The 23147-nt window shown below is 33.6% G+C and overlaps 1 protein-coding gene across 1 annotated transcript in view; it reads left to right on the forward strand.

The window, feature by feature from the left end:
- The window catches only part of LOC130232520 (probable E3 ubiquitin-protein ligase HECTD4), a 131875-nt gene that overhangs the window by 54059 nt on the left and 54669 nt on the right, over window positions 1–23147 (forward strand). Inside the window, 16 exon segments of the mRNA XM_056462472.1 lie at window positions 2977–3257; window positions 4482–4671; window positions 5173–5254; window position 5770; window positions 10784–10988; window positions 11498–11633; window positions 11788–11970; window positions 13431–13595; window positions 14381–14550; window positions 16351–16466; window positions 16801–16904; window positions 17722–17883; window positions 18388–18536; window positions 18615–18694; window positions 19840–20003; window positions 22199–22436. Of these exon segments, the coding sequence (XP_056318447.1) occupies window positions 2977–3257; window positions 4482–4671; window positions 5173–5254; window position 5770; window positions 10784–10988; window positions 11498–11633; window positions 11788–11970; window positions 13431–13595; window positions 14381–14550; window positions 16351–16466; window positions 16801–16904; window positions 17722–17883; window positions 18388–18536; window positions 18615–18694; window positions 19840–20003; window positions 22199–22436 (2426 nt within the window).

The raw sequence follows: 23147 nt of genomic DNA on the forward strand, positions 1-23147 counted from the left end.
TGCACCCACATGAAAATTCTCGGCTGAAGCCAAAGAAATATATAAAGAAGACCTTTTTTTAACACTTTCCCTGCTATTGATGAGATAACTAGTTAATTAAGAGAAAACACTTCCCTGCCATTGACAAGTGTTCATGGCAATCAGTGTTTTAGGTATATTATGGTAGGGGAAGCCATATGAGACGATCAGAGAAAGTGAAGGTAAGATCATGGGTAAAAAAGCATGAACATAGGTCATCATTTTAAGGTAATCTCAACTGGATTCAGGTCAGGATATTGACTAGGCCACTCCAATTTTTATATTTAAATAGAAACAAACATTTTCTTAAATATATATAAATATGTCCAGCACCACACAATATCTTAAGGGAACACGCTTTTTAACTTTTAAATTTTTAAAACTAGCTTTTTAAAGTTATTAAATTTGATCTGTACACTGTATTTTTGACTATTGGCAGCTATAACTGCAATCAAGCATTCAAAACCTTGCAATGAGTCAGTTACAGCGATGTGGAGGACCCACTTTTGACCCACTCATCTCTGCAGAAGTGTTGTAATTCAGCCACATTGTAGGGTTTTTGAATATTAACTTCCTTTTTAAGGTCATGCAACAGCATCTCAATTGTATTCAGGTCAGGACTTTGACTAGGCCACTCCAACATCCAGTTCTATATTTATTCATTCATTCCTTTTCTTTTCAGCTTAGACCCTTTATTAATCTGGGGTTGCCACAGCGGATTGAACCACCAACGTATCCAGCACATTTTTACGCATCGGATGACCTTCCAGCTGCAATCCATCTCTGGGAAACATCCACACACACTCATTGATACATACACTACCGGCAATTTAGCTAACCCAATTCACCTGTACCGCATGTCTTTGGACTGTGGGGGAAACCGGAGCACCCGGAGGAAATCCACGCGAACACAGGGAGAACATGCAAACTCCACACAGAAATGCCAACTGACTCAGCCGAGGCTCGAACCAGCGACCTTCTTGCTGTGAGGCGACAGCACTACCTACTGCGTCACCCAATTCAATATTTATCTAAATATAAATAAACATTTTCTCAAATATATGCATGCAAGCATGTGTGTGTTTATATATACATAATAAATATACACAGCACACATTAATTGTCAAAACAATCTTTTATTTTGCATGTGATTAATTGCGATTAATCTTTGCCAGCACTGCACACTATCTTAAGGCAACACGATTTTTATCTTCATATTAGGGATGGACCAGTATAAGATTCTGACTGTATGATAACTTTGGATAAAAATATCACGCTTTCACGGTATCTTAGTATTGTAATTACTTCTCTAAAATATGTTCTTTTTAAATGTGTGGGTAAAAAACAACTTTTTCCCCATTGCACTAAATATATTTTCAAGAGTTCACACTTGCTGATGATTAATTATAAGCTTGTTTGGCATGCTGTCCCGGGAGAGAGCCCATAAGATCCTCGAGCCCGGGGCTCCCTCCCGTTGCAAGGTGAGAGGGGAGTTTGAGCTAAGGTAGATCTCGAGAACTCCCCCGCTGTAATAAATCAATGAACAGCCAGTGTTTGCTCTTGAGAGATAACCAGTTACTAGGAGCATGTCTATAGTGCCGGTTTGGATTAGTCAATTAACTTATGCTGCATGTTTTTTGGACGGTGGGAGGAAACCGGGGAACCTGGGGGAAACCCACGTTCGCACGGGGAGAAAATGCAAACTCCACACAGAAATGTCTGCTGGTTTGGTAAAGCCTAGAACCAGAGACATTCTTGCTGTGAGGCAACAGTGCTGAGCACTGGGCCACCGTGTCACCCATCTAGGAAGGAGGAGGAGCAGGGGTGGATGGGGGGATTCTGCAAAATGAAAATAGCGGTGGTACGTAACCCAGGGTATTTGTAGTAGCTTAAGAGTCGTCTGATTGGTGCATTAAGAATTGGATAATGCGGATCCAGCCGCTAGCAATCATAAGCACGTGATCCTCTCCAAATTAGTTTATAACTAAACTTCACTTATTATAAGAAACATTTAAAATTATTTGTAACAGTAGTTTTGATGTGGAGGAGGCTTTTCTGCTGGAGATACTGTCGCCCTAACAAACTAAATCAAATTGTCATAAACATTTAAAAAAAACAATAACAAAAAAACCTTGTATATACTGGAGGAACGGTATAACAGCAAATGTTTGCGGTTTTAAAACCTTGACTTTTCCAAACCACGGTAAACCTTGAAAATTGTTATCATCCCATGCCTACTTCATATCCTAATAATTTTGGGGATTAAAAGAAAAATTAATTTTGACTTGTACATCGTATTTTTGACTATTATAATATAATAACTGGTTGAGCAAATAGCAGGGTTTTTAAACAGGAACCGCCTTTTTAAGGCCATTTCACAGCATCTCAGTTGGATTCAGGTCAGGACTTTGACTAGGCCACTCCAACATCCGCTCCAATATTTTATGTCTAAATATAAATAAACATGGCGACGCAGTGGCGCAGTAGGTAGTGCTGTCGCCTCACAGCAAGAAGGTCGCTGGTTCGAGCCTCGGCTGGGTCAGTTGGTGTTTCTGTGTGGAGTTTGCATGTTCTCCCTGCGTTTGCGTGGGTTTCCTCCGGGTGCTCCGGTTTCCCCCACAGTCCAAAGACATGCGGTACTGGTGAATTGGGTAGGCTAAATTTTCCATAGTGTATGAGTGTGAATGAGTATGTGTGGATGTTTCCCGGAGATGGGTTGTTGCTGGAAGGGCATCCGCTGCGTAAAACATGTGCTTGATAAATTGGCGGTTCATTCTGCTGTGGCGACCCCAGATTATTAAAGGGACTAAGCCGACAAGAAAATGAATGAATGAATAAATAAACATTTTCCAAAATATATGCATGCAAATATAAGATTTTCAATGATTTATGATTAAATGTTTTTCACAGTCTTGTGAAAAGTGTCCACAGATGAATCTTCATTTCTCCTCTATGCAGGAGTCACATAGGCAAGACCATCCTGAGCCAGCCTGCCTGTGTGTCCAAGCTGCTGTCTCTGCTTCTGGACCAGCGGCCGTCGCCCAAACTGGTGCTGATCATCCTGCAGCTGTGCCGCGCCGCGCTGCCGCTCATGAGTGTGGAGGATTGTGGGAATGTAGCTCTGCCGTCCTGGAGCTACTCCACAAACGCACTGGACGCCGAGCAGCAGGACGCCAGCGACCCTGCCTTCCGCATCGCATCTCTGCTGCTCGCCAAACTGGCGGACTATGTGGTGCCAGGTATGAGAGAGAGAGAGAGACAGTAATAACTAAAACCAAGTGTGACTGAAGTATTGCATAGTTATAAAGGCTACATTACAGGACTCTTGAAAATTTGCTGTCAGAAAGTTATTTACTTATTTAGTTTTTTGTAAAGACGTCTATTAGACTCATCAAGGCTGTAATTTGTTTTAATCAAAAATTAAATAATAATAAAAACAATAATACTGTGAAATTTTTAATTATTAAGAAGAGTAAAAAAGTAATAATTCAAATGAAATAAAAAATTCTGTTCTTATTTGATATTTAAATTAATATTGCCTTTGATTAATTAGATCAGTTCTTGCTAAATTAAAGGAATAATTTCTTTAAAATCTTGCTAATCCCAAAATATTTGAATAAAAATAAATAAATTGTTAACAAATATATTGAATTGCATTAAGTCATTGCATTAATATATATTAATGCTAATAAATTGCCTGTGAATTAGGAAAATGAGGAGTTTTGTTGACATATGTATATTTTTCAAATGAGTTTTGCATTTACTTGCTACTTATAAATAAACTTAGTTATTTATGTATTTAAAATGTACACATATTAAAAAAAAAAAAAAAAAAAAAAAAAAAAAAAAATATATATATATATATATATATATATATATATATATATATATATATAATGTGTGTGTGTGTGTGTGTTTAACAGTAGAATTTTTCAATATTCTGTGCCAGCCAAGTTAATTCACAGGCACTTAATTAATTAATTTTCGGCTTAGTCCCTTTATTAATCCGGGGTCGCCACAGCGGAATGAACTGCCAACTTATCCAGCACGTTTTTACGCAGCGGATGCCCTTCCAGCCGCAATTCATTTCTTGGAAACATCAATACACTCATATGTACGCTACTGAGAATTTAGCCTACCCAATTCACCTGTACCGCATGTGTTTGGACTGTGGGGGAAACCGGAGCACCTGGAGGAAACCCACGCCAACACCGGGAGAACGAGCAAACTCCACACAGAAACGCCAACCGACCCAGCCGAGGCTCGAACCAGTGACCTTCTTTCTATGAGGCGACAGCACTACCTTCTGCGCCACTGCGTCGCCACTTTAATACTTCATAATGCTAAATTTTTAATCATAGTATTAATAATAGCGGATGAGATTGTGAACGGAATCATATAAATAACATGTTGTCTACTTAACATCTGTATTGGCTTTAATTTTGTATAATGTCCTCTCTCAGGCTGTCAGACGTTGCTCTCTCCAAGCGCCTCCGAGCCGGAAACCAGTCTGAGCCGAGCCTGTCCGAAGAGCAGCGCTAAGACCGACAGAGACTCTAGCGAAGAGGGCGAAGCGGTGGACGGAAAACTCTCCATATTCATCCATAAGAGAGAAGATCAGTCGTCCCACGAGGTGCTGCAGCCTCTGCTCAGGTAAACACAATACAAACACAGCCTCATTGAGAGAGGACCTATTATGCCCCTCTATACAAGATGTAAAATAAGTCTCTGATGTCTCTAGAGTGTGTGAAGTTCAGCTCAAAATACTACACTAATAATGTATAACAACTCTCTGAAACTGACCCTTTCAGGCTTTGATCCTAATTGTGGTGTTTTGGTGACTGTCGCTTTAAATGCAAATGAGATTGTGCTCTTTTCAAAAAAGGGCGGAGCTACAAATGCCTGTTTAACACAGTGGCAGATTCAAAAACAAGACTAACATCCTATGCTAATGAGGGAGAGATGGTCACTAGTGGGCGGGGCTTTATCAAGTGTGATTATAAAAATTTTTATTATAAAATAGAAGCTGGTTATATTCACACACTGTTTATATAAATATTATATAAATAAATAAATAGTTTTGCATAATAGTTCCCATTTAATACTGTATTTGAAGCTGCTATGGTTGATTTTGTATTTTACGACACCTTGCAGCAGCTCAGAGGGTCGACCGTTTCGTCTCGGCACTGGAGCCAACATGGAGAAGGTGGTGAAGATGGATCGAGACATGACCAAGGTTAGATCTGCTGTGGCAAATCACTGTTTTTATGGGGTGAAAGCTGTAAGCCGCCTTTACACTGCACACGACATTCGCCCCCTTGTGGCAGTCGCGCTGAATTGTCATTATGGTCAAACATTTCATCAAAAGCACCGGAAAACATAAGTTAAAGATATAAAAAGACACATTTATTTATCTCATTTAAAATGTCCTTAACTTGGTTGCCTATATATATTCTGATTTAGGTTGTGTTTTTGGTAACACTTATAATAACTACACACTATCAATCATTTATTAAGCGTTAGCGAAGAGTAATTCATTATCTGTTAAGCATTAACTCTACATTAATAAATGTTAGTAAGCAGTTTATAAATACAGCTACAAATGCTGTGTTCCTGACTATAATGTGCTTAATGATTGTGTTTTCATACTCTGTTAAAATACTACACACTAATATACTATACTGGTTATATACTAATGTTAATAATTAAAAACAATAAAAAAAAATGTAATTTTCACTACTAAATAATTAGTGTTTTTTTAATATTGTCTTTTAATAACAATAATGTTAATAATGTTTTTAAATTTTTCAAATTTTTTAGTGTTTTTTTACATTTACATTTAGTCATTTAGCAGACGCTTTTATCCAAATCCACTTATATATGAGGACAAGGAAGCAATTTACACAACTATAAGAGCAGCAGTGGATAGGTGCTATAGACAAGTTTCAGGTGTGTAAAGTCTAAGAAGCAAAGCATTAGTAATGTAAGTTTTTCTGAGAGAGTACAGTTAGTGGTATAGCCAGAGAGGCAGTTACAGATTAGGAAGGAAAGTGGAGACTAAACAGTTGAGTTTTTAGTGGTTTCTTGAAGACAGCAAGTGACTCGGCTGTTCTGATGTAGTTAGGGAGTTCAGTCCACCAACTGGGCAGATTGAATGTGAGAGTTCGGGAAAGTGATTTCTTCCCTCTTAGGGATGGAACCACGAGGCGACGTTCATTCACAGAACGCAAGTTTCTGGAGGGCACATAAATCTGCAGAAGTGAGAGCAGATAAGAAGGAGCAAAGCCAGAGGTCACTTTGTAAGCAAACATCAGAGCTTTGAATTTGATGCGAGCAGCAACTGGCAGCCAGTGCAAACGGGTGAGTAGCGGAGTGACATGTGCTCTTTTGGGTTCATCAAAGACCACTCGTGCTGCTGCGCTCTGAAGCAGCTGAAGAGGTTTGATAGAGTTAGCTGGAAGCCCGGCTAGCAGAGAGTTGCAATAATCCAGTTTGGAGAGAACAAGAGCTTAAACAATGAGTTGAGCTGTATGTTCAGATAGGAAGGGTCGGACCTTTCTGATGTTATAGAGTGCGAATCTGCAAGATCGAGCAGTTCTAGAAATGTGCTCAGAGAAGTTTAGGTGGTCATCAATCGTTACTCCAAGGCTTTTTAATAATTAAGATTTATTTTTGTGTTTTTTTTAATAATTAAGATTTATTTTTGTGTTTTTTTTGTGTGTTTTTTTAATAATTAAGATTTATTTTTGTGTTTTTTTTGTGTTTTTTTTAATAATTAAGATTTATTTTTGTGTTTTTTTTTGTGTTTTTTTTAATAATTAAGATTTATTTTTGTGTTTTTTTTGTGTGTTTTTTAATAATTAAGATTTATTTTTGTGTTTTTTTTGTGTTTTTTTAATAATTAAGATTTACTTTTATGTTTTTTGTGTTTTTTTTTATAATTAAGATTTATTTTTGTGTTTTTTGTGTTTTTTTTTATAATTAAGATTTATTTTTGTGTTTTTTGTGTTTTTTTAATAATTAAGATTTATTTTTGTGTTTTTTGTGTTTTTTTTAATAATTAAGATTTATTTTTGTGTTTTTTGTGTGTTTTTTTTATAATTAAGATTTATTTTTGTGTTTTTTGTGTTTTTTTAATAATTAAGATTTATTTTTGTGTTTTTTGTGTTTTTTTAATAATTAAGATTTATTTTTGTGTTTTTTTGTGTTTTTTTAATAATTAAGATTTATTTTTGTGTTTTTTTAATAATTAAGATTTATTTTTGTGTTTTTTGTGTTTTTTTAATAATTAAGATTTATTTTTGTGTTTTTTGTGTTTTTTTAATAATTAAGATTTATTTTTGTGTTTTTTGTGTTTTTTTTTAATAATTAAGATTTATTTTTGTGTTTTTTGTGTGTTTTTTTAATAATTAAGATTTATTTTTGTGTTTTTTGTGTTTTTTTAATAATTAAGATTTATTTTTGTGTTTTTTTGTGTTTTTTTATAATTAAGATTTATTTTAGTGTTTTTTTGTGTTTTTTTAATAATTAAGATTTATTTTTGTGTTTTTTGTGTTTTTTTTTATAATTAAGATTTATTTTTGTGTTTTTTGTGTTTTTTTAATAATTAAGATTTATTTTTGTGTTTTTTTAATAATTAAGATTTATTTTTGTGTTTTTTGTGTTTTTTTTTATAATTAAGATTTATTTTTGTGTTTTTTGTGTTTTTTTAATAATTAAGATTTATTTTTGTGTTTTTTGTGTTTTTTTAATAATTAAGATTTATTTTTGTGTTTTTTTTGGTTTTTTTTTTATTAAGATTTATTTTTGTGTTTTTTGTGTTTTTTTAATAATTAAGATTTATTTTTGTGTTTTTTGTGTTTTTTTAATAATTAAGATTTATTTTTGTGTTTTTTGTGTGTTTTTTTAATAATTAAGATTTATTTTTGTGTTTTTTGTGTTTTTTTAATAATTAAGATTATTTTTGTGTTTTTTTGTGTTTTTTTATAATTAAGATTTATTTTAGTGTTTTTTGTGTTTTTTTAATAATTAAGATTTATTTTTGTGTTTTTGTGTGTTTTTTTAATAATTAAGATTTATTTTTGTGTTTTTGTGTTTTTTTTAATAATTAAGATTTATTTTTGTGTTTTTTGTGTTTTTTAATAATTAAGATTTATTTTGTGTTTTTTGTGTTTTTTTATAATTAAGATTTATTTTAGTGTTTTTTTGTGTTTTTTTAATAATTAAGATTTATTTTAGTGTTTTTTTGTGTTTTTTTAATAATTAAGATTTATTTTTGTGTTTTTTGTGTTTTTTTAATAATTAAGATTTATTTTTGTGTTTTTTTTGTGTGTTTTTTTTAATAATTGAGATTTATTTTTGTGTTTTTTGTGTTTTTTTAATAATTAAGATTTATTTTTGTGTTTTTTTGTGTTTTTTATAATTAAGATTTATTTTAGTGTTTTTTTGTGTTTTTTTTTTAATAATTAAGATTTATTTTTGTGTTTTTTTTGTGTTTTTTTTTAATAATTAAGATTTATTTTTGTGTTTTTTTGTGTGTTTTTTTAATAATAAGATTTATTTTTGTGTTTTTTGTGTGTTTTTTTTAATAATTAAGATTTATTTTTGTGTTTTTTGTGTTTTTATAATAAGATTTATTTTAGTGTTTTTTTGTGTTTTTTATAATTAAGATTTATTTTAGTGTTTTTTTGTGTTTTTTTAATAATTAAGATTTATTTTTGTGTTTTTTGTGTTTTTTTTAATAATTAAAATTTATTTTTGTGTTTTTGTGTGTTTTTTAATAATTAAGATTTATTTTTGTGTTTTTTGTGTTTTTTTAATAATTAAGATTTATTTTTGTGTTTTTTTGTGTTTTTTATAATTAAGATTTATTTTTGTGTTTTTTGTGTTTTTTTAATAATTAAGATTTATTTTTGTGTTTTTTGTGTTTTTTTAATAATTAAGATTTATTTTTGTGTTTTTTTGTGTTTTTTTAATAATTAAGATTTATTTTTGTGTTTTTTTGTGTTTTTTTAATAATTAAGATTTATTTTTGTGTTTTTTTGTGTTTTTTTAATAATTAAGATTTATTTTTGTGTTTTTTTGTGTTTTTTTTTATAATTAAGATTTATTTTAGTGTTTTTTTTGTGTTTTTTTTAATAATTAAGATTTATTTTTGTGTTTTTTTGTGTTTTTTTATAATTAAGATTTATTTTAGTGTTTTTTTTGTGTTTTTTAATAATAATAAGATTTAATTTTTGTGTTTTTTGTGTGTTTTTTTTTTAATAATTAAGATTTATTTTTGTGTTTTTTGTGTGTTTTTTTAATAATTAGGATTTATTTTTGAGTTTTTTGTGTGTTTTTTTAATAATTAAGATTTATTTTTGTGTTTTTTTGTGTGTTTTTTTATAATTAAGATTTATTTTAGTGTTTTTTTGTGTTTTTTTAATAATTAAGATTTATTTTAGTGTTTTTTTGTTTTTTTTTAATAATTAAGATTTATTTTTGTGTTTTTTTGTGTTTTTTTAATAATTAAGATTTATTTTTGTGTTTTTTGTGTGTTTTTTTAATAATTAAGATTTATTTTTGTGTTTTTTGTGTTTTTTTTAATAATTAAGATTTATTTTTGTGTTTTTTTTTGTTGTTTTTTATAATTAAGATTTATTTTAGTGTTTTTTTGTGTTTTTTTTTTAATAATTAAGATTTATTTTGTGTTTTTTTTTGTGTTTTTAATAATTAAGATTTATTTTGGTGTTTTTTGTGTGTTTTTTTAATATTAAAGATTTATTTTTGTGTTTTTTGTGTGTTTTTTTAATAATTAAGATTGATTTTTGTGTTTTTTGTGTTTTTTATAATTAGATTTATTTTAGTGTTTTGTTTGTGTTTTTATAATGAAGATTTATTTAGTGTTTTTTTGTGTTTTTTTTTTTAATAGTAAGATTTATTTTGTGTTTTTTTTGTGTATTTTTTTAATAATTAAGATTTATTTTTGTGTTTTTTTTGTGGTTTTTTAAGAATTAAGATTTATTTTGTGTTTTTTTTTGTGTTTTTTTTAAGTAATTAAGAATTTATTTTTGGTGTTTTTTTGTGTGTTTTTTTTAATAATTAAGATTTTTTTTTGTGTTTTTTTGTGTTTTTTAATAATTAGAATTTATTTTTGTGTTTTTTTTTGTTTTTTTAATAATTAGGATTTATTTTTGTGTTTTTTGTGTGTTTTTTTAATAATTAAGATTTACTTTTATGTTTTTTGTGTTTTTTTTTAATAATTAAGATTTATTTTTGTGTTTTTTTGTGTTTTTTTAATAATTAAGATTTATTTTTGTGTTTTTTGTGTTTTTTAATAATTAGGATTTTATTTTTGTGTTTTTTGTGTGTTTTTTTTATAATTAGAATTTATTTTTGTGTTTTTTTGTGTTTTTTTAATAATTAAGATTTATTTTTGTGTTTTTTGTGTGTTTTTTTAATAATTAGGATTTATTTTTGAGTTTTTTGTGTGTTTTTTTAATAATTAAGATTTATTTTTGTGTTTTTTTTTATATTAGATTTATGTTTGGGCCATTTTTCGATAGGACAGTAATTAGGGAGGGGAAGCGAAGTTGACCAGAGAGAGATGATGGGTAGATAGAGAAATGTCCCTCAAGGTAGCCGGATTACAAACTCGTGACGCCCTGACGTGCTACTGCACCATATGTCAACGCGCTAACCACTAGGCTATTGCGCCGACTAATCAGTGTATTTATTTAAAGGACATTCAGATATGAGTAGAATGAGGTGTTTGTGGCAGGAGCGGCTGCTGTGATGGTCATCACTGGACAGAGGGGGTCCGCTGCTCTCAGGAAAGCCAATAAATGGGCTCAGTCGGGACTCATTGTGAGTGTGGGTCCGCCCGTCGAAAGCAGCGCTCAGGAGAACTCAGGAGCGGCATCTACAGGAGACAAGAAGAAAAGCGCTCAGTCCACGGTGTGTCGAGAGAGGAACGCTGAGCTCGCACGGTAAGAGGGAGATGCTAGGTCTTCAGCTAAATATACTTTAGTTTCCTTATTGAGATCTTTGTGATGAGAGCAATCAGAAATACAGTTAAAGTCAGAATTAGTAGCCCCCCCTGTATATTTTCTCTGTGCCATGATGACAGCACATTATATTTGACTAGATATTATTCAAGACTCTAGTCTTCAGCTTAAAGTGACATTTAAAGGCTTAACTAGGGTAATTAGGGTAAAGTTAGGGTAATTAGGCAAGTCATTGTATAACAGTGGTTTATTCTGGAGACAATCCAAAACTAATATAGCTAAAGGGGGCTAATAATACTGACCTTAAAATGGGTTTAAAATAATTAAAACTGCTTTTATTCTAGCCGAAATTAAAACAAGTAAGACTTTCTCCTGAAGAACAAATATTATAGGAAATACTGTGGAAAATCTCTTGTCAGTTTTAAAATTGACTTGTTGAAACCCTCCATGTAAAGTCATTCATGCTCAGTGTATCTCTCTAACATACACAGGTCTGACCCGGTGCGTCCGTTCATCAGTGGTCACGTGGCCAACAGTATGGCTGCGGAGGTCATCGCTCTGCTGCACAGCCTCCTGACGGCCCCCGAGTCCAACACCGCTCAGATCTGGACCAGCACTGCAGAAAAGGTCAGCTCAGGCCTTTATCAACAGTAATTATGAAAAATGCTGTACAAATAAACTTGAATTGAATCATCCTTTTGCAAATGAATGGATGTCAATACTTGTTGCACTATTTCAGATGGTTAAATAACTGTAATTAAATTGTCTCTGTCTCTGTCAGGTGTTGTCCAGGGCTCTGATGTTCATCCCTCAGTTGGGAAAGTTTGCTGAGAGTATTCTGGAGAGCGGAAACAGCAGCGGCAGGAAGTTGTCAAAGCTGCAGGCCATTGGTCGACAGGCGGTGGCGGCTCTCTGCGCGCTCGGCGGATTCAAGGAGACCATCAAGATTGGATCTGAAGTGCAGGTGACGCATTCATTAACAACACAGCATCAATTACAACTCAAGAAGTTCTCTCAAATCATTTCATTCATTCATTCGTTTTCCTTCGGCTTAGTCATCAGGGGTGGCCACAGCGGAATGAACCGCCAACTTATCCAGCATATGTTTTACACAGTAGATGCCCTTCCAGCTGCAACCCAGTACTGGAACACATCCATACACACTCATTTACGCACACACTCATACACTACGGCCAATTTAGCTTATTCAATTCACCAGTACTGCATGTGTTTGGACTGTGGGGGAAACCGGAGCACCCGGAGGAAACCCACACCAACACGGGGACAACATGATAACTCCACACAGAAACGCCAACTGGCCCAGTCGGTACTTGAACCAGCAACCTTCTTGCTGTGAGGCCACAGTGCTAACCACTGAGCCACCGTGTCATCCTCAAATCTTTTCAGAAGACTTTGAGTCCTGTGTTATACTGCCTGTGTATCAAAGACTTGATCTGTCCCGGTTGTAACCAGCAGAGAATAATTTGTTGAAAAGTAGGAAAATTAGTTATATAAGTATTTATTTAGTCACGTGGGCATAGGCGAAAATGAAGCTTCGGACGTCACTGATCACGTGATGATGGCAAAACGAATCAAGCTCCGGTACACTGCTTCACTGTGAGCCTCGGCGCACAACGTCACATCTCTAGTAGTAGAACTATGTAGTTCCTGAGTCTTAGTTAGTTAGTTAGTTAGTTAGTTAGTTAGTTAGTTAGTTAGTTAGTTAGTTAGTTAGTTAGTTAGTGTTTGTCTAGCCTGGTAAGTGTTTGGTAATAAATCTATGTGTTTTTGATTTCACCTGTGATCCTCGCCTTCTTGATTGAGCCCAGGTGTGACAGTACGAGTGCTGATATTACTTTAATATATCACGACCATCAGCCAATCAGATTCGAGAACCAGACAAAACTGTTGTATGAATATATATATATATAAATAGAAGATTATTTTCAACACATTTCTAAACGTAATAGTTTTAATAACTCATCTCTAATAACTGATTTATTTTATCTTTGTCATGATGACAGTAAATAATATTAGACTAGATATTCTTCAAGACACTTCTATACAGCTTACAGTGACATTTAAAGGCTTAACTAGGTTAATTAGGTTAACTAGGCAGGTTAGGGTAATTAGGCAAGTTATTGTTTAACAATGGTTTGTTCTGTAGACTATCGAGAAAAATATAGCTTAAAGGGGCTAATAATATTGACCTTAAAATGGTGTTTAAAAAATTAAAAACTGCTTTTATTCTAGCCAAAATAAAACAAATAAGACTTTCTCCAGAAGAAAAAATATTATCAGACATACTGTGAAAATTTCCTTGCTCAGTTCAACATCATCTGGGAAATATTTCTTCAACTGTGTGTATATATATATATATATATATATGAAGAGTTTGGGTGTAAATGCTGTTTCCTCTGTCAGGTGGTTGGTAAAGGTGTGTTGGACAGTGTCGGTGTGGTCATATCCATTAATGAGCAGGAGGGCATTGCCATGGTCAAGTTTCCATCCTCCGAGTATCGGCGCTCCAGCAAAGCGTCTGATATCCTGACGGTGCCCATATCACGCCTGTGCACGCCACGCTCAGAGGTAATACACACTCTTCTGGACTATCAGGATCAATCGGTTGTGTGAATGACTCTTCAAATAAATCTTCATTATTTCTAAATGTTTGTGGCGTTGTTTAGAGAGTTGTCCAAATGTGGGGCTGGGCTGTAGTTTTGGGAATTTGATAAAGAAGATTATCTGTTTACTTGTTATTGAATATACTGCAAAGAAAGAAACGCAACCGGAAATACATAGATTAGTTTGGGTTTCAGTTAACAAAAACTTCAGTCAGTGTATTGCTTTATTGCTAAAGTTCATCAGGTATTTATCATGGTAAACATGACTTAAGTGTGACTATTTACCATTATTACCTAATATGAATATTTAAAGCAGAAAAGCATCATAAATAATGTTTTTAATGTGCCTGGTGATTTTATTATGTACTTCTTTTTTATTTTTAATTGTTTGGTCCATATTTGACCCAGTGGTGGGTTAATACAACCCGTAATTGTGTTAAGAATGTACATGAATCTTTTTTTTTTGTTAACTGAAATAAACTAGCAGTAAAATAAATTAGGTTTCTGATTTAAAAACTAAAAAAAGGTTAAGAAAATGTTTTACATTCATCAACTTTAAACTTCTTTGGTTTAAAAAATAATCATATAATAAAAATAGTGTTTTATTATGCGTTGAAATCCATTTTTGTGATGTTTGAGTTAGTTATTAGAGTCTATGATTTGATTTTATAGTTTTATTTGCTAAGAAATTACAAAATATTAATCTATTTTATTACTTTAACATAAACCTGTCCATCTGTGTGTGTTCAGGCTCTGCCACTGCACAAGCTCTCAATTACAGAGAAGGTTGTTCAGGCCGTTCAGTCCATGTTGCTGCCGCAGGAGGGCAGTTTGTCCATACACACGTCTCTGCCGGCGTCTGGAGACGGCTCCAGTCCTGTGATGGCGGTGGTGCGTCTGCTGGCCGAGATCAGAACCAGGTCAGACTCTAATTAAAATTACGTTTTAGTCTTAAGGGGGAGCAATTATGCAAAAGTCACAGCAGTGTTGTGTGGCAGCAGTGTGTGAATATCTCCAGCCTCTAATGGCAAAAATGTGTTAATGTTATTATTTATAATCAGACTTGATATAATCAGTCTGCAGAAGCACTTTGATTGACATTCTCCATTTGTACGTGTCATCAGACGGGGAAAGCTCCGCCCACTAGTGAGCATCTCTCCCTCATTAGCATAGGACGTTAGTCTTGTTTTTGAATCTGCCACTAAGCTGAAGATATATCCACCACCACCAGTATTGAATTCAACACGTTTAATTAAAGTTCTTTGAACATGACTTTTTTAAAACGGTTACAATATTAATGTTAATATTAAGTGTATGTGAAATGCAGTGGTGTACAGTAACTAATTATAAATACTCAAACTACTGTAATTGAGAAGTTTTGTAATTCACTAAGTAGTTTTATAAATGTGTACTTTTACACATGTATAGTACAATTATAGTGCAGTATCGGTACTTTTACTCCACTACTTTCCTTCAACCTGCAGTCACCACTTTATTTTGTCTTGTCTATGGGGATTAGAAAAATCAGTCCTGTGATTCCTGTCCAATCAAATCACACATAGAAGGTAAATCTCATCATAATGAACTTCTTCAAGACATGGGCGATTTATAAATGCAGCACACTGTTTGGAAGCATTAAAAGTGTCAAAGAAGATGTCCAAAATCTGTACACACATTGACCCAGAGACTGTTTAGATGCAGGTCACTGATAAGAAGATGACGGATGTTTACTGTGTGATGACCGTAATGGCATTAAACACCCAGCAGGCACAAGACGTCAACATGATGTCAGATTGATGTTGTACCCTAACGTCATGGGAACGTTGCATTTTGTTTGGAAATTAAAATCAGGTTGACGTCAGAAATCAACGTCAGGCCGATGTCAATCTCCAACGTCCAACCTAAAATCTACCAAATATTAAAGTCTGAAATGTTACTTGAGGTTGTGTGGACGTTACCACTATGACGTCTATCAGATGTTGGATTTTGGTTGCCATACCTGACGAATAAATGTCAGTATTTGATGTCAATATGATGCTGGTTTAAGATGTTGGCTCGACGTTGGATTTTGGTCACTTTCTAACACATCCTAAAATTATGATAAATTATGAAACCAAATATCAACATCATTTGACGTCATTATTGGACATCAAAATAATGTTCTTAGATGCTGGCTAGACATTGAATTTTGGTCACCTGACATCACAACCTAAATCTAACCTATGATTAACATCTTATGACGTTGTGTGCCTGCTGGGCAATAACTAAATGCACTACAGAATGTTACGTTTACACACTTCCACAAGTTACATGTAAACCCATCAGCTTTTTTACAGCGTAATACTCACTACTCTTGAGTACTTTTAAAAGGGCTGCTTTATTACTCATACTTTGAGTAATATTTACAACAGATACTTTTACTCTGCTTGCGCTACATTTTTAGGCATGTAATGGTACTTTTACTTGAGTGTGATTTTTCAGTACTCTTTCCACCACTGGTGAAATGTTAAGTACAGTTAGGACTTTCATGATGCTACATGTGCTGGGATGTGAATTACAAAAGTGATTGATTTAAAATTAATGCTGCTTTAAGAAGTCCTTAAATCCTCTGTTCACGAAAGTGTGGGAACCCTGTGAATGGTCCTTCATGAGATATTAATCGTATATGTGTGTGTGTGTGTGTGTGTGTGTGTGTGTGTGTGCGTGCGTGTGTGTATCAGAGCGTGTCTGGTGATGGCGCAGCTGCTGGAGGACAGCTCTTTCTGTGAGGAGTTTATCCAGCAGTGTCCGGCAGCCGTGGAGGTGCTCAACCTCATCGCTCAAGAGTGCAGTCCTGGTGAGTCTATGCAAAGAATGCATGCATAACCATATGAGACCTGATACTGGAGAAATACCCCCTTTACTACAACCTAAAAATGTTTATATACATAAATGTATAGGGGTGGTTCGAGTCCCGACTGAGTCAGTGGGCATTTCTGTGTTGAGTTTGCATATGCTTAATGGAAATGTCCTTAAATATGTATGTTTAAAAAAAAATGTTTTGAAGAATGTCCATGTCTCTTCTTTTTCACACAATAATCCTTAAAATCCCTCCATAAAATTGATGTGATTTATTCCAAGTCTTCTGCATCCAGTTAAATGTGATCTGTGTTTTGTGTGAATGTTTTCAGGAGAGCGTTTGGTGATGGTGGAGGCTCAGTGCGAGCGGCTGCGCATGCTTTATCGAGACTGTGCTCGTCCTCCACCACCGCCAGTGCAAACTGACCAACGGCAGGTGAGACTATAGCTGCATTTACATGATCTGGGTTATTAATGAGTAAACAAACACTACACTTTTTCAGAAATAGGCTCATTTTACATCTCCTCTAGAGTTCAACAGTTGAGTTTGACCACTTTTTAATCCATTCAACTGATCTTGGGGTCTGGTGGAACACTTTTAGCTTAGCTTAGCATAGATCATTGAATCAGATTAGACCATTAGCATCTCCTTCAAAAATGTCCAAAGAGTGATAATTTTCCTATTAAAAGCTCGACTCTTCTGTAGTTGAATACTAAGACAATCAGAAAATAAAAAGTTGCTAATTTCTAGTCCGATATGTCTAGCAATTATACTCTCATTCTGTTGTACCGCATCTATTTAAACCTAAATACTTGGTAGTTCATAGCCATATTAATCCTAAAATAGCAACTTTTCATTCAACTTTTTTATCAGTCGTAGTTCATAAATTACAGAAGAGTCGAGTTTTAAATAGAAAATTGATTAAAACTTTTTACTTTTTATTTTTGAGTGAGATGCTAACGGTCTAATCCGATTCAATGATCTATGCTAAGCTAAGCTAAAAGTGCTCCCATCAGACCTGAATGGATTCAAAAGTGGTAAAACTCAATAGTTTTAATGTAAGATGAGCATATTTCCCAAAAATAAGTGGTGTGTTCCTTTAAAGCTCTTCAATCCGCTTCCTGCTTACCATATATAGGCTCTTCTGTAAACAGCGCTCATCCATTAACTGACATAAAGCACTTCTGATTGGCTCTGTAAGAATCTGACAGCATGTGATCACTTGTGAACATGTTTTTTTCCGTTTGTTCAGCCGAAGGAGATCACGTGGTGCCCGTCTCGAGTCTTCCCTCCGGTTCGGGCATGTATGTTTTCTTCACACTTGACTTCAGTGACGTTTCTGGCTGATCCGAGCGCAGGCGGAGGCCTTCCCAGAGGAACTTTCATCTACGCCACTTCACCCGTGCCTATTCAGGTGACTAAAACACTTTTAATAATCAAACTAATACAGTGTTTTACAGAATAAAAACCTTTTATCTACTGAAATGTGCTACTAGTTATTTCCCAAAGCGAATTATGAAATGCAATTAACATCAAGCAAGAAAAGCATGGGGGACGGCGAGGGGGTCACTAGTGGGCGGGGCTTTCCCCCACTGTAGACACATATAAAGGGAGAATTTCAATCAAAGTGTTTCTGCACACTGACTGATTAAATCAAGTGTGATGTATAAAAAACATATTATTAATGATTGTTTACCATTAGAAGCTGGTCATATTCACAGAATTTTACCACATCACTGTGTTTAAACCCCTCATAAAGTGATTTTTGTATAATAGCTCCCCTTTAATACTGTTTTTACTATATTTTTAATTAAATAAATGCAGATGTGGTGAACTTAAGAGAATTCAAAAGGTTAAACTCACCAACTCCAAGATCAGTCTCATTATTTTATGATATGATTATGTTTCTGATTTCCAGGCTCCGTCTTTTTACTGGGAGATCGAGATAGTTTCGTTTGGAGACTCAGAGGACGACAGCGGCCCAATAGTGTCCTTTGGATTTTCCCCAGAGGCGGAGAAGAGAGACGGAGCCTGGACCAATCCTGTCGGCACCTGCCTGTTTCACAAGTACTGACTGATATCATTCACTGACTGTTAAATCAGTTCCTCTTTTATTCTCATCATAACTCAAATCTTCTCTTTCAGTAATGGCCGGGCGGTTCACTATAACGGCTCCAGTTTACTGCAGTGGAAAAGTGTGAGGCTCGACGTGGCTCTGCTTCCTGGTGAGACGGCCTTTTATTTTAATGGGACAGTTCACCCAAAAGTTTCTTTCTTCTTTTAACAAAAAAAGGAATATATTTAGAACATTTTAGGAAACCTGTACATTATTTTAATTGACTGCAGAATGTAATAGCAAAAATGCACGTAAAATATCAATACTCACAATATTATTACCATTTAATGCAGCATGCCATGATTATTAAAGCATGATTATTAGTTTCTTAATTTGAACATTTATTTAGAAAATATGGAGAGTTTTCCCCTATAATTAATGATGCCTGTTTAAGGAAAAACGGTTATTAATATCTCATTAGTGGAAGTTAATGTGTCTTAATTGAAGAGTTTTTTTTTGTATTTTATTTGTTTTGTTTTTAACAAGGCTTTACCAGGCTTTGTTTTTAATTGTAAAAACACTTTCTACAGTAGAACAAATAATATAGGAAATACTGTGAAAATCTCCTTAATCAATTAAATATCACTTGAGAAATATTTGAAAAAGAATGAATTATCACATGGTTAATAATTTGCTCTCATCTGTGTCTATATATATATATATATATGTTTATTTTTTCCCCAATTTCTGTTTAACGTAGAGCAGATTTTTTCAGCACATTTCTAAACATAATAGTTTAATAACTCATCTCTAATAACTGATTTATTTTCTCTTTGTCATGATGACAGTAAATAATATTAGACTAGATATTCTTCAAGACACTTCTATACAGCTTAAAGTGACATTTAAAGGCTTAACTAGGTTAATTAGGTTAACTAGGCAGGTTAAGGTAATTAGTCAAGTTGTTGTATACCGATGGTTTGTTCTGTAGACTATCGAGGGCTAATAATATTGACCTTAAAATGGTGTTTAAAAAATTAAAAACTGCTTTTATTCTAGCCAAAATAAAACAAATCAGACTTCCTCTTGAAGAAAAAATATTATCAGACATACTGTGAAAATTTCCTTGCTCTGCTAAACATCATTTGGGAAATATTTAAAAAAGAAAAGAAATTTAAAGGGGGTTTAATAATTCTGACTTCAACTGTGTATATATATATATATATATATATATATATATATATATATATATATATATATATATATATATATATAAAGAATTTAGCTTCATTGATTGATGCATTGATTCTGCAGGTGATGTAGCTGGCATCGGCTGGGAGCGTCTGGAAGGTACTCCTCCTCCACCCGGTCAGCCTCCAAAAGGAAGAGTTTACTTCACCTACTGCGGTCAGCGTCTCGCTCCTTACCTAGAGGACGTGGCTGGAGGCATGTGGCCCGTCGTCCACATCCAGAAGAAGGTTTGCAGACACATCACAAATACATAAAAGCATAGCAACAAGCTTTAAAGGTGGTTCATGATGGTTTCAGTGCATCTATGGTTTATTTTGGAAATGCTTGGAAGGCAAAAGTTTCTGAAAGTGAGGTAGCAAAAATAAATAGTTTAATCTTTAAGATACTCTTTATTTTTAATGTTATCTGTATGCTGCCACAGCGTTTTATTAGCATCACCTAATTTCTAGTAATTTACCAAGCAACATTTTTTTGATTACCTTTTTTTGATTACCTTGTGTGTATAATAATATAATATATAATATAATAATAATATAATATATATAGGCATATGTGTATATATATATATATATATATATATATATATATATATATATATATATATATATATATATATATATATATATATATATATGTGTGTGTGTGTATATACATGTATATATGTATATATGTATATGTGTGTGTGTGTGTGTGTGTGTATATATATATATATATATATATATATATATATATATATATATATATATATATATATATATATATATATATATATATGTGTGTGTATATACATATATATATGTATGTGTGTGTGTGTGTGTGTGTGTGTGTGTGTGTATATATATATATATGTGTGTGTGTATATATATGTATATGTAATTATTATATATTATATATCATGCTCACGTATTTACTCAAAGGAGAAGAGCCCCCAAAATGTCTATATTGCAACAGAAACCAAACTGTTAAACATATTATTGTGAAATGCCATATTTTTAATGTTATCAGACAACAATTTTTATCTGGAGAGACTTTAAATGAAATATGTTTAAATGTGAATCCGTCTAAAATTGTACAATTTTTATCAGAAGGAAACTTCTGAAAGATTTTTATCTTATATATTTATTATTATTATTATTATTATTATTTATATATTTTACCTTGTGTATTATTTATTGCTGTTGATTACTTTTATTTGTTATAATATTTTTATAATTATAGAAAAGTGGTATTTATAAAATGTGGTAAACTTGATCTGTTTTTTGGGGGGGTTTTTGGCCATGACATAACCATAGCAGCTGAAATGGCAATAAAATGAAAACTCTCTCAAAAAGGGAAAAGGGCAGGAGAGAGAGAGAGAGAGCACCAAGCAACATTTCTTATTTCCATTCAAGTTTTTTAATGAATGTTTTATTTAATTTAGCTTTATTTAAATCAACCAAAATATTTTTGCTTTTCATGGTGTCATTTATATATTAAGATGAACAGTATAAATAAACGAATGAACGAATGAGTAAACGTAATGCAGAATTAACAACAGTAATTTCAGAAAATGAATATAGTTTTGGTAAATTTGGCGATGCTTTATTGATTGGTCTCATTTGTTAAGAATAATGTATAAAGATTAACTAACAATAAAAAATAGAGTAATTAGACAAGATTATAAATTAAATTGAAGACAATACAGAATAAATAATCAGTGTTAAATGTAAATGAGGAAAACAGAGCCATAAAATCCAGATTGTACAAAAATAAGTAAATAAACAGCACCTACTAGACTTCATAATTATGAAAAGAATCATAATTATAATGAACCATAAATAGTATCTGGTTTTGTGTGCAGTTATAGTTTTTATTCAGTTCAATTCACCTTTATTTGTGTAGCACTTTTACAATGTAGATTGTGTCAAAGCAGCTTCATATGAAAGATCATAGTAAATTGGAGCAGTGTAGTTCAGTTTTCAGTGTTTACATTCAGTTCAGTTAGTTCAGTGTGGTTTAATAATCACTACTGAGAGTCCAAACACTGAAGAGCAAATCCATCGATGCGCAGCTCTACAGATCCCAAACCATGCAAGCCAGTGGCGACAGCGGAGAGGAAAAAACCTTCATCAATTGGTAAAGGTGAAGAAATAAAAAGCCTAAAGAGAAACCAGGCTCAGTTGGGCACGACCATTTCTCCTATGGCCAAACATCTTGTGCAGAGCTGCAGTCAGAGGCTGGAGAAGCTGGACCTATGTGTATATTAAGCCTCTAGAACCTTTTTAATGCGCTGTATGTTTATATAATGTTTGTAGTTTGGAATTGTAACGTAATTGAATATTTAGGGAGTAAATGTCTTTTAATTTTACACTTTATTTAACCTTTAACTTTGTTTATTAATGTTTGTGTAGAGTTTATATTAATGTTTCTTGTGTGTTTTCAGAATACTAAGATTCATGCAAACTTTGGCTGCCGGTTGTTTGCGTACGCTGAAGGCCAGGCTCACAGAAACGCCGCAGATCTCTGCATGGATCTGTCAGAGGAGATCAGCGCTAATTTCGAGGCTCTGCCCTTCGCCATGGCCTCTGACAGTGATAATGATGCGGGCACCAGTGTGGCGTCTGACTCCGGCTCCCACGGGCCTCCATGTCGCATCGCTGCCGTCGTCACAGCACAACAACGTGAGTAGGCCAGTGTCATGAGAAATCATGAGAAATGAGAAGGAAGCCCTCTATTTGGTCCGTCTATAGGACCCTGAGTGATCCTGTTGTTTCACTGGAGTTGTAATAGGTATAGTTTGTAGTCGCCACAGCAGAATGAACCGCCAATTATTCCATCATATGTTTTACACTGCGGATGCCCTTCCAGCCGCAACCCAGTACTGGGAAACACCCATACACACTCATTCACACACACACTCATACACTACTTTTAATTTAGTTAATCAGTTCCCCTATAGCGTATGTGTTTGGACTGTGGAGGAAACCGGAGCACCCGGAGGAAACCCACCCCAACTCGGGGAGAACATACAAACTCCACATAGGAACGCCCTCTGGCCCAGCCTGGACTCGAACCAGCGACCTTCTTGCTGTGAGGCGACAGTGCTAACCACTGAGTCCCCGTGCCTCCCCCATGAAAATTTTTTGACCCCATCATATACTGATGTATAATTAAAGCCAGGCATGGGTTATGAAACTAAGCATTTAACCATCTGCCGTTAGCCTCCTAGCTACAACAAGCTAACGCAGCTCTGATTAGCTACACAACAAGCGATCACAATAATAGCTTTTGATCAGGCATTCACCACAGATGATCTCTTGGGGTCCTAAGCGGACTCTATGTTAGGGGGGACTTGATTTTTCACAACATCGATAAAAGATTTTGACGGTGTG

The sequence above is a fragment of the Danio aesculapii genome, chromosome 7 (genome assembly GCF_903798145.1).
Source record: "Danio aesculapii chromosome 7, fDanAes4.1, whole genome shotgun sequence".
In the NCBI taxonomy this organism is placed as follows: domain Eukaryota; kingdom Metazoa; phylum Chordata; class Actinopteri; order Cypriniformes; family Danionidae; genus Danio; species Danio aesculapii.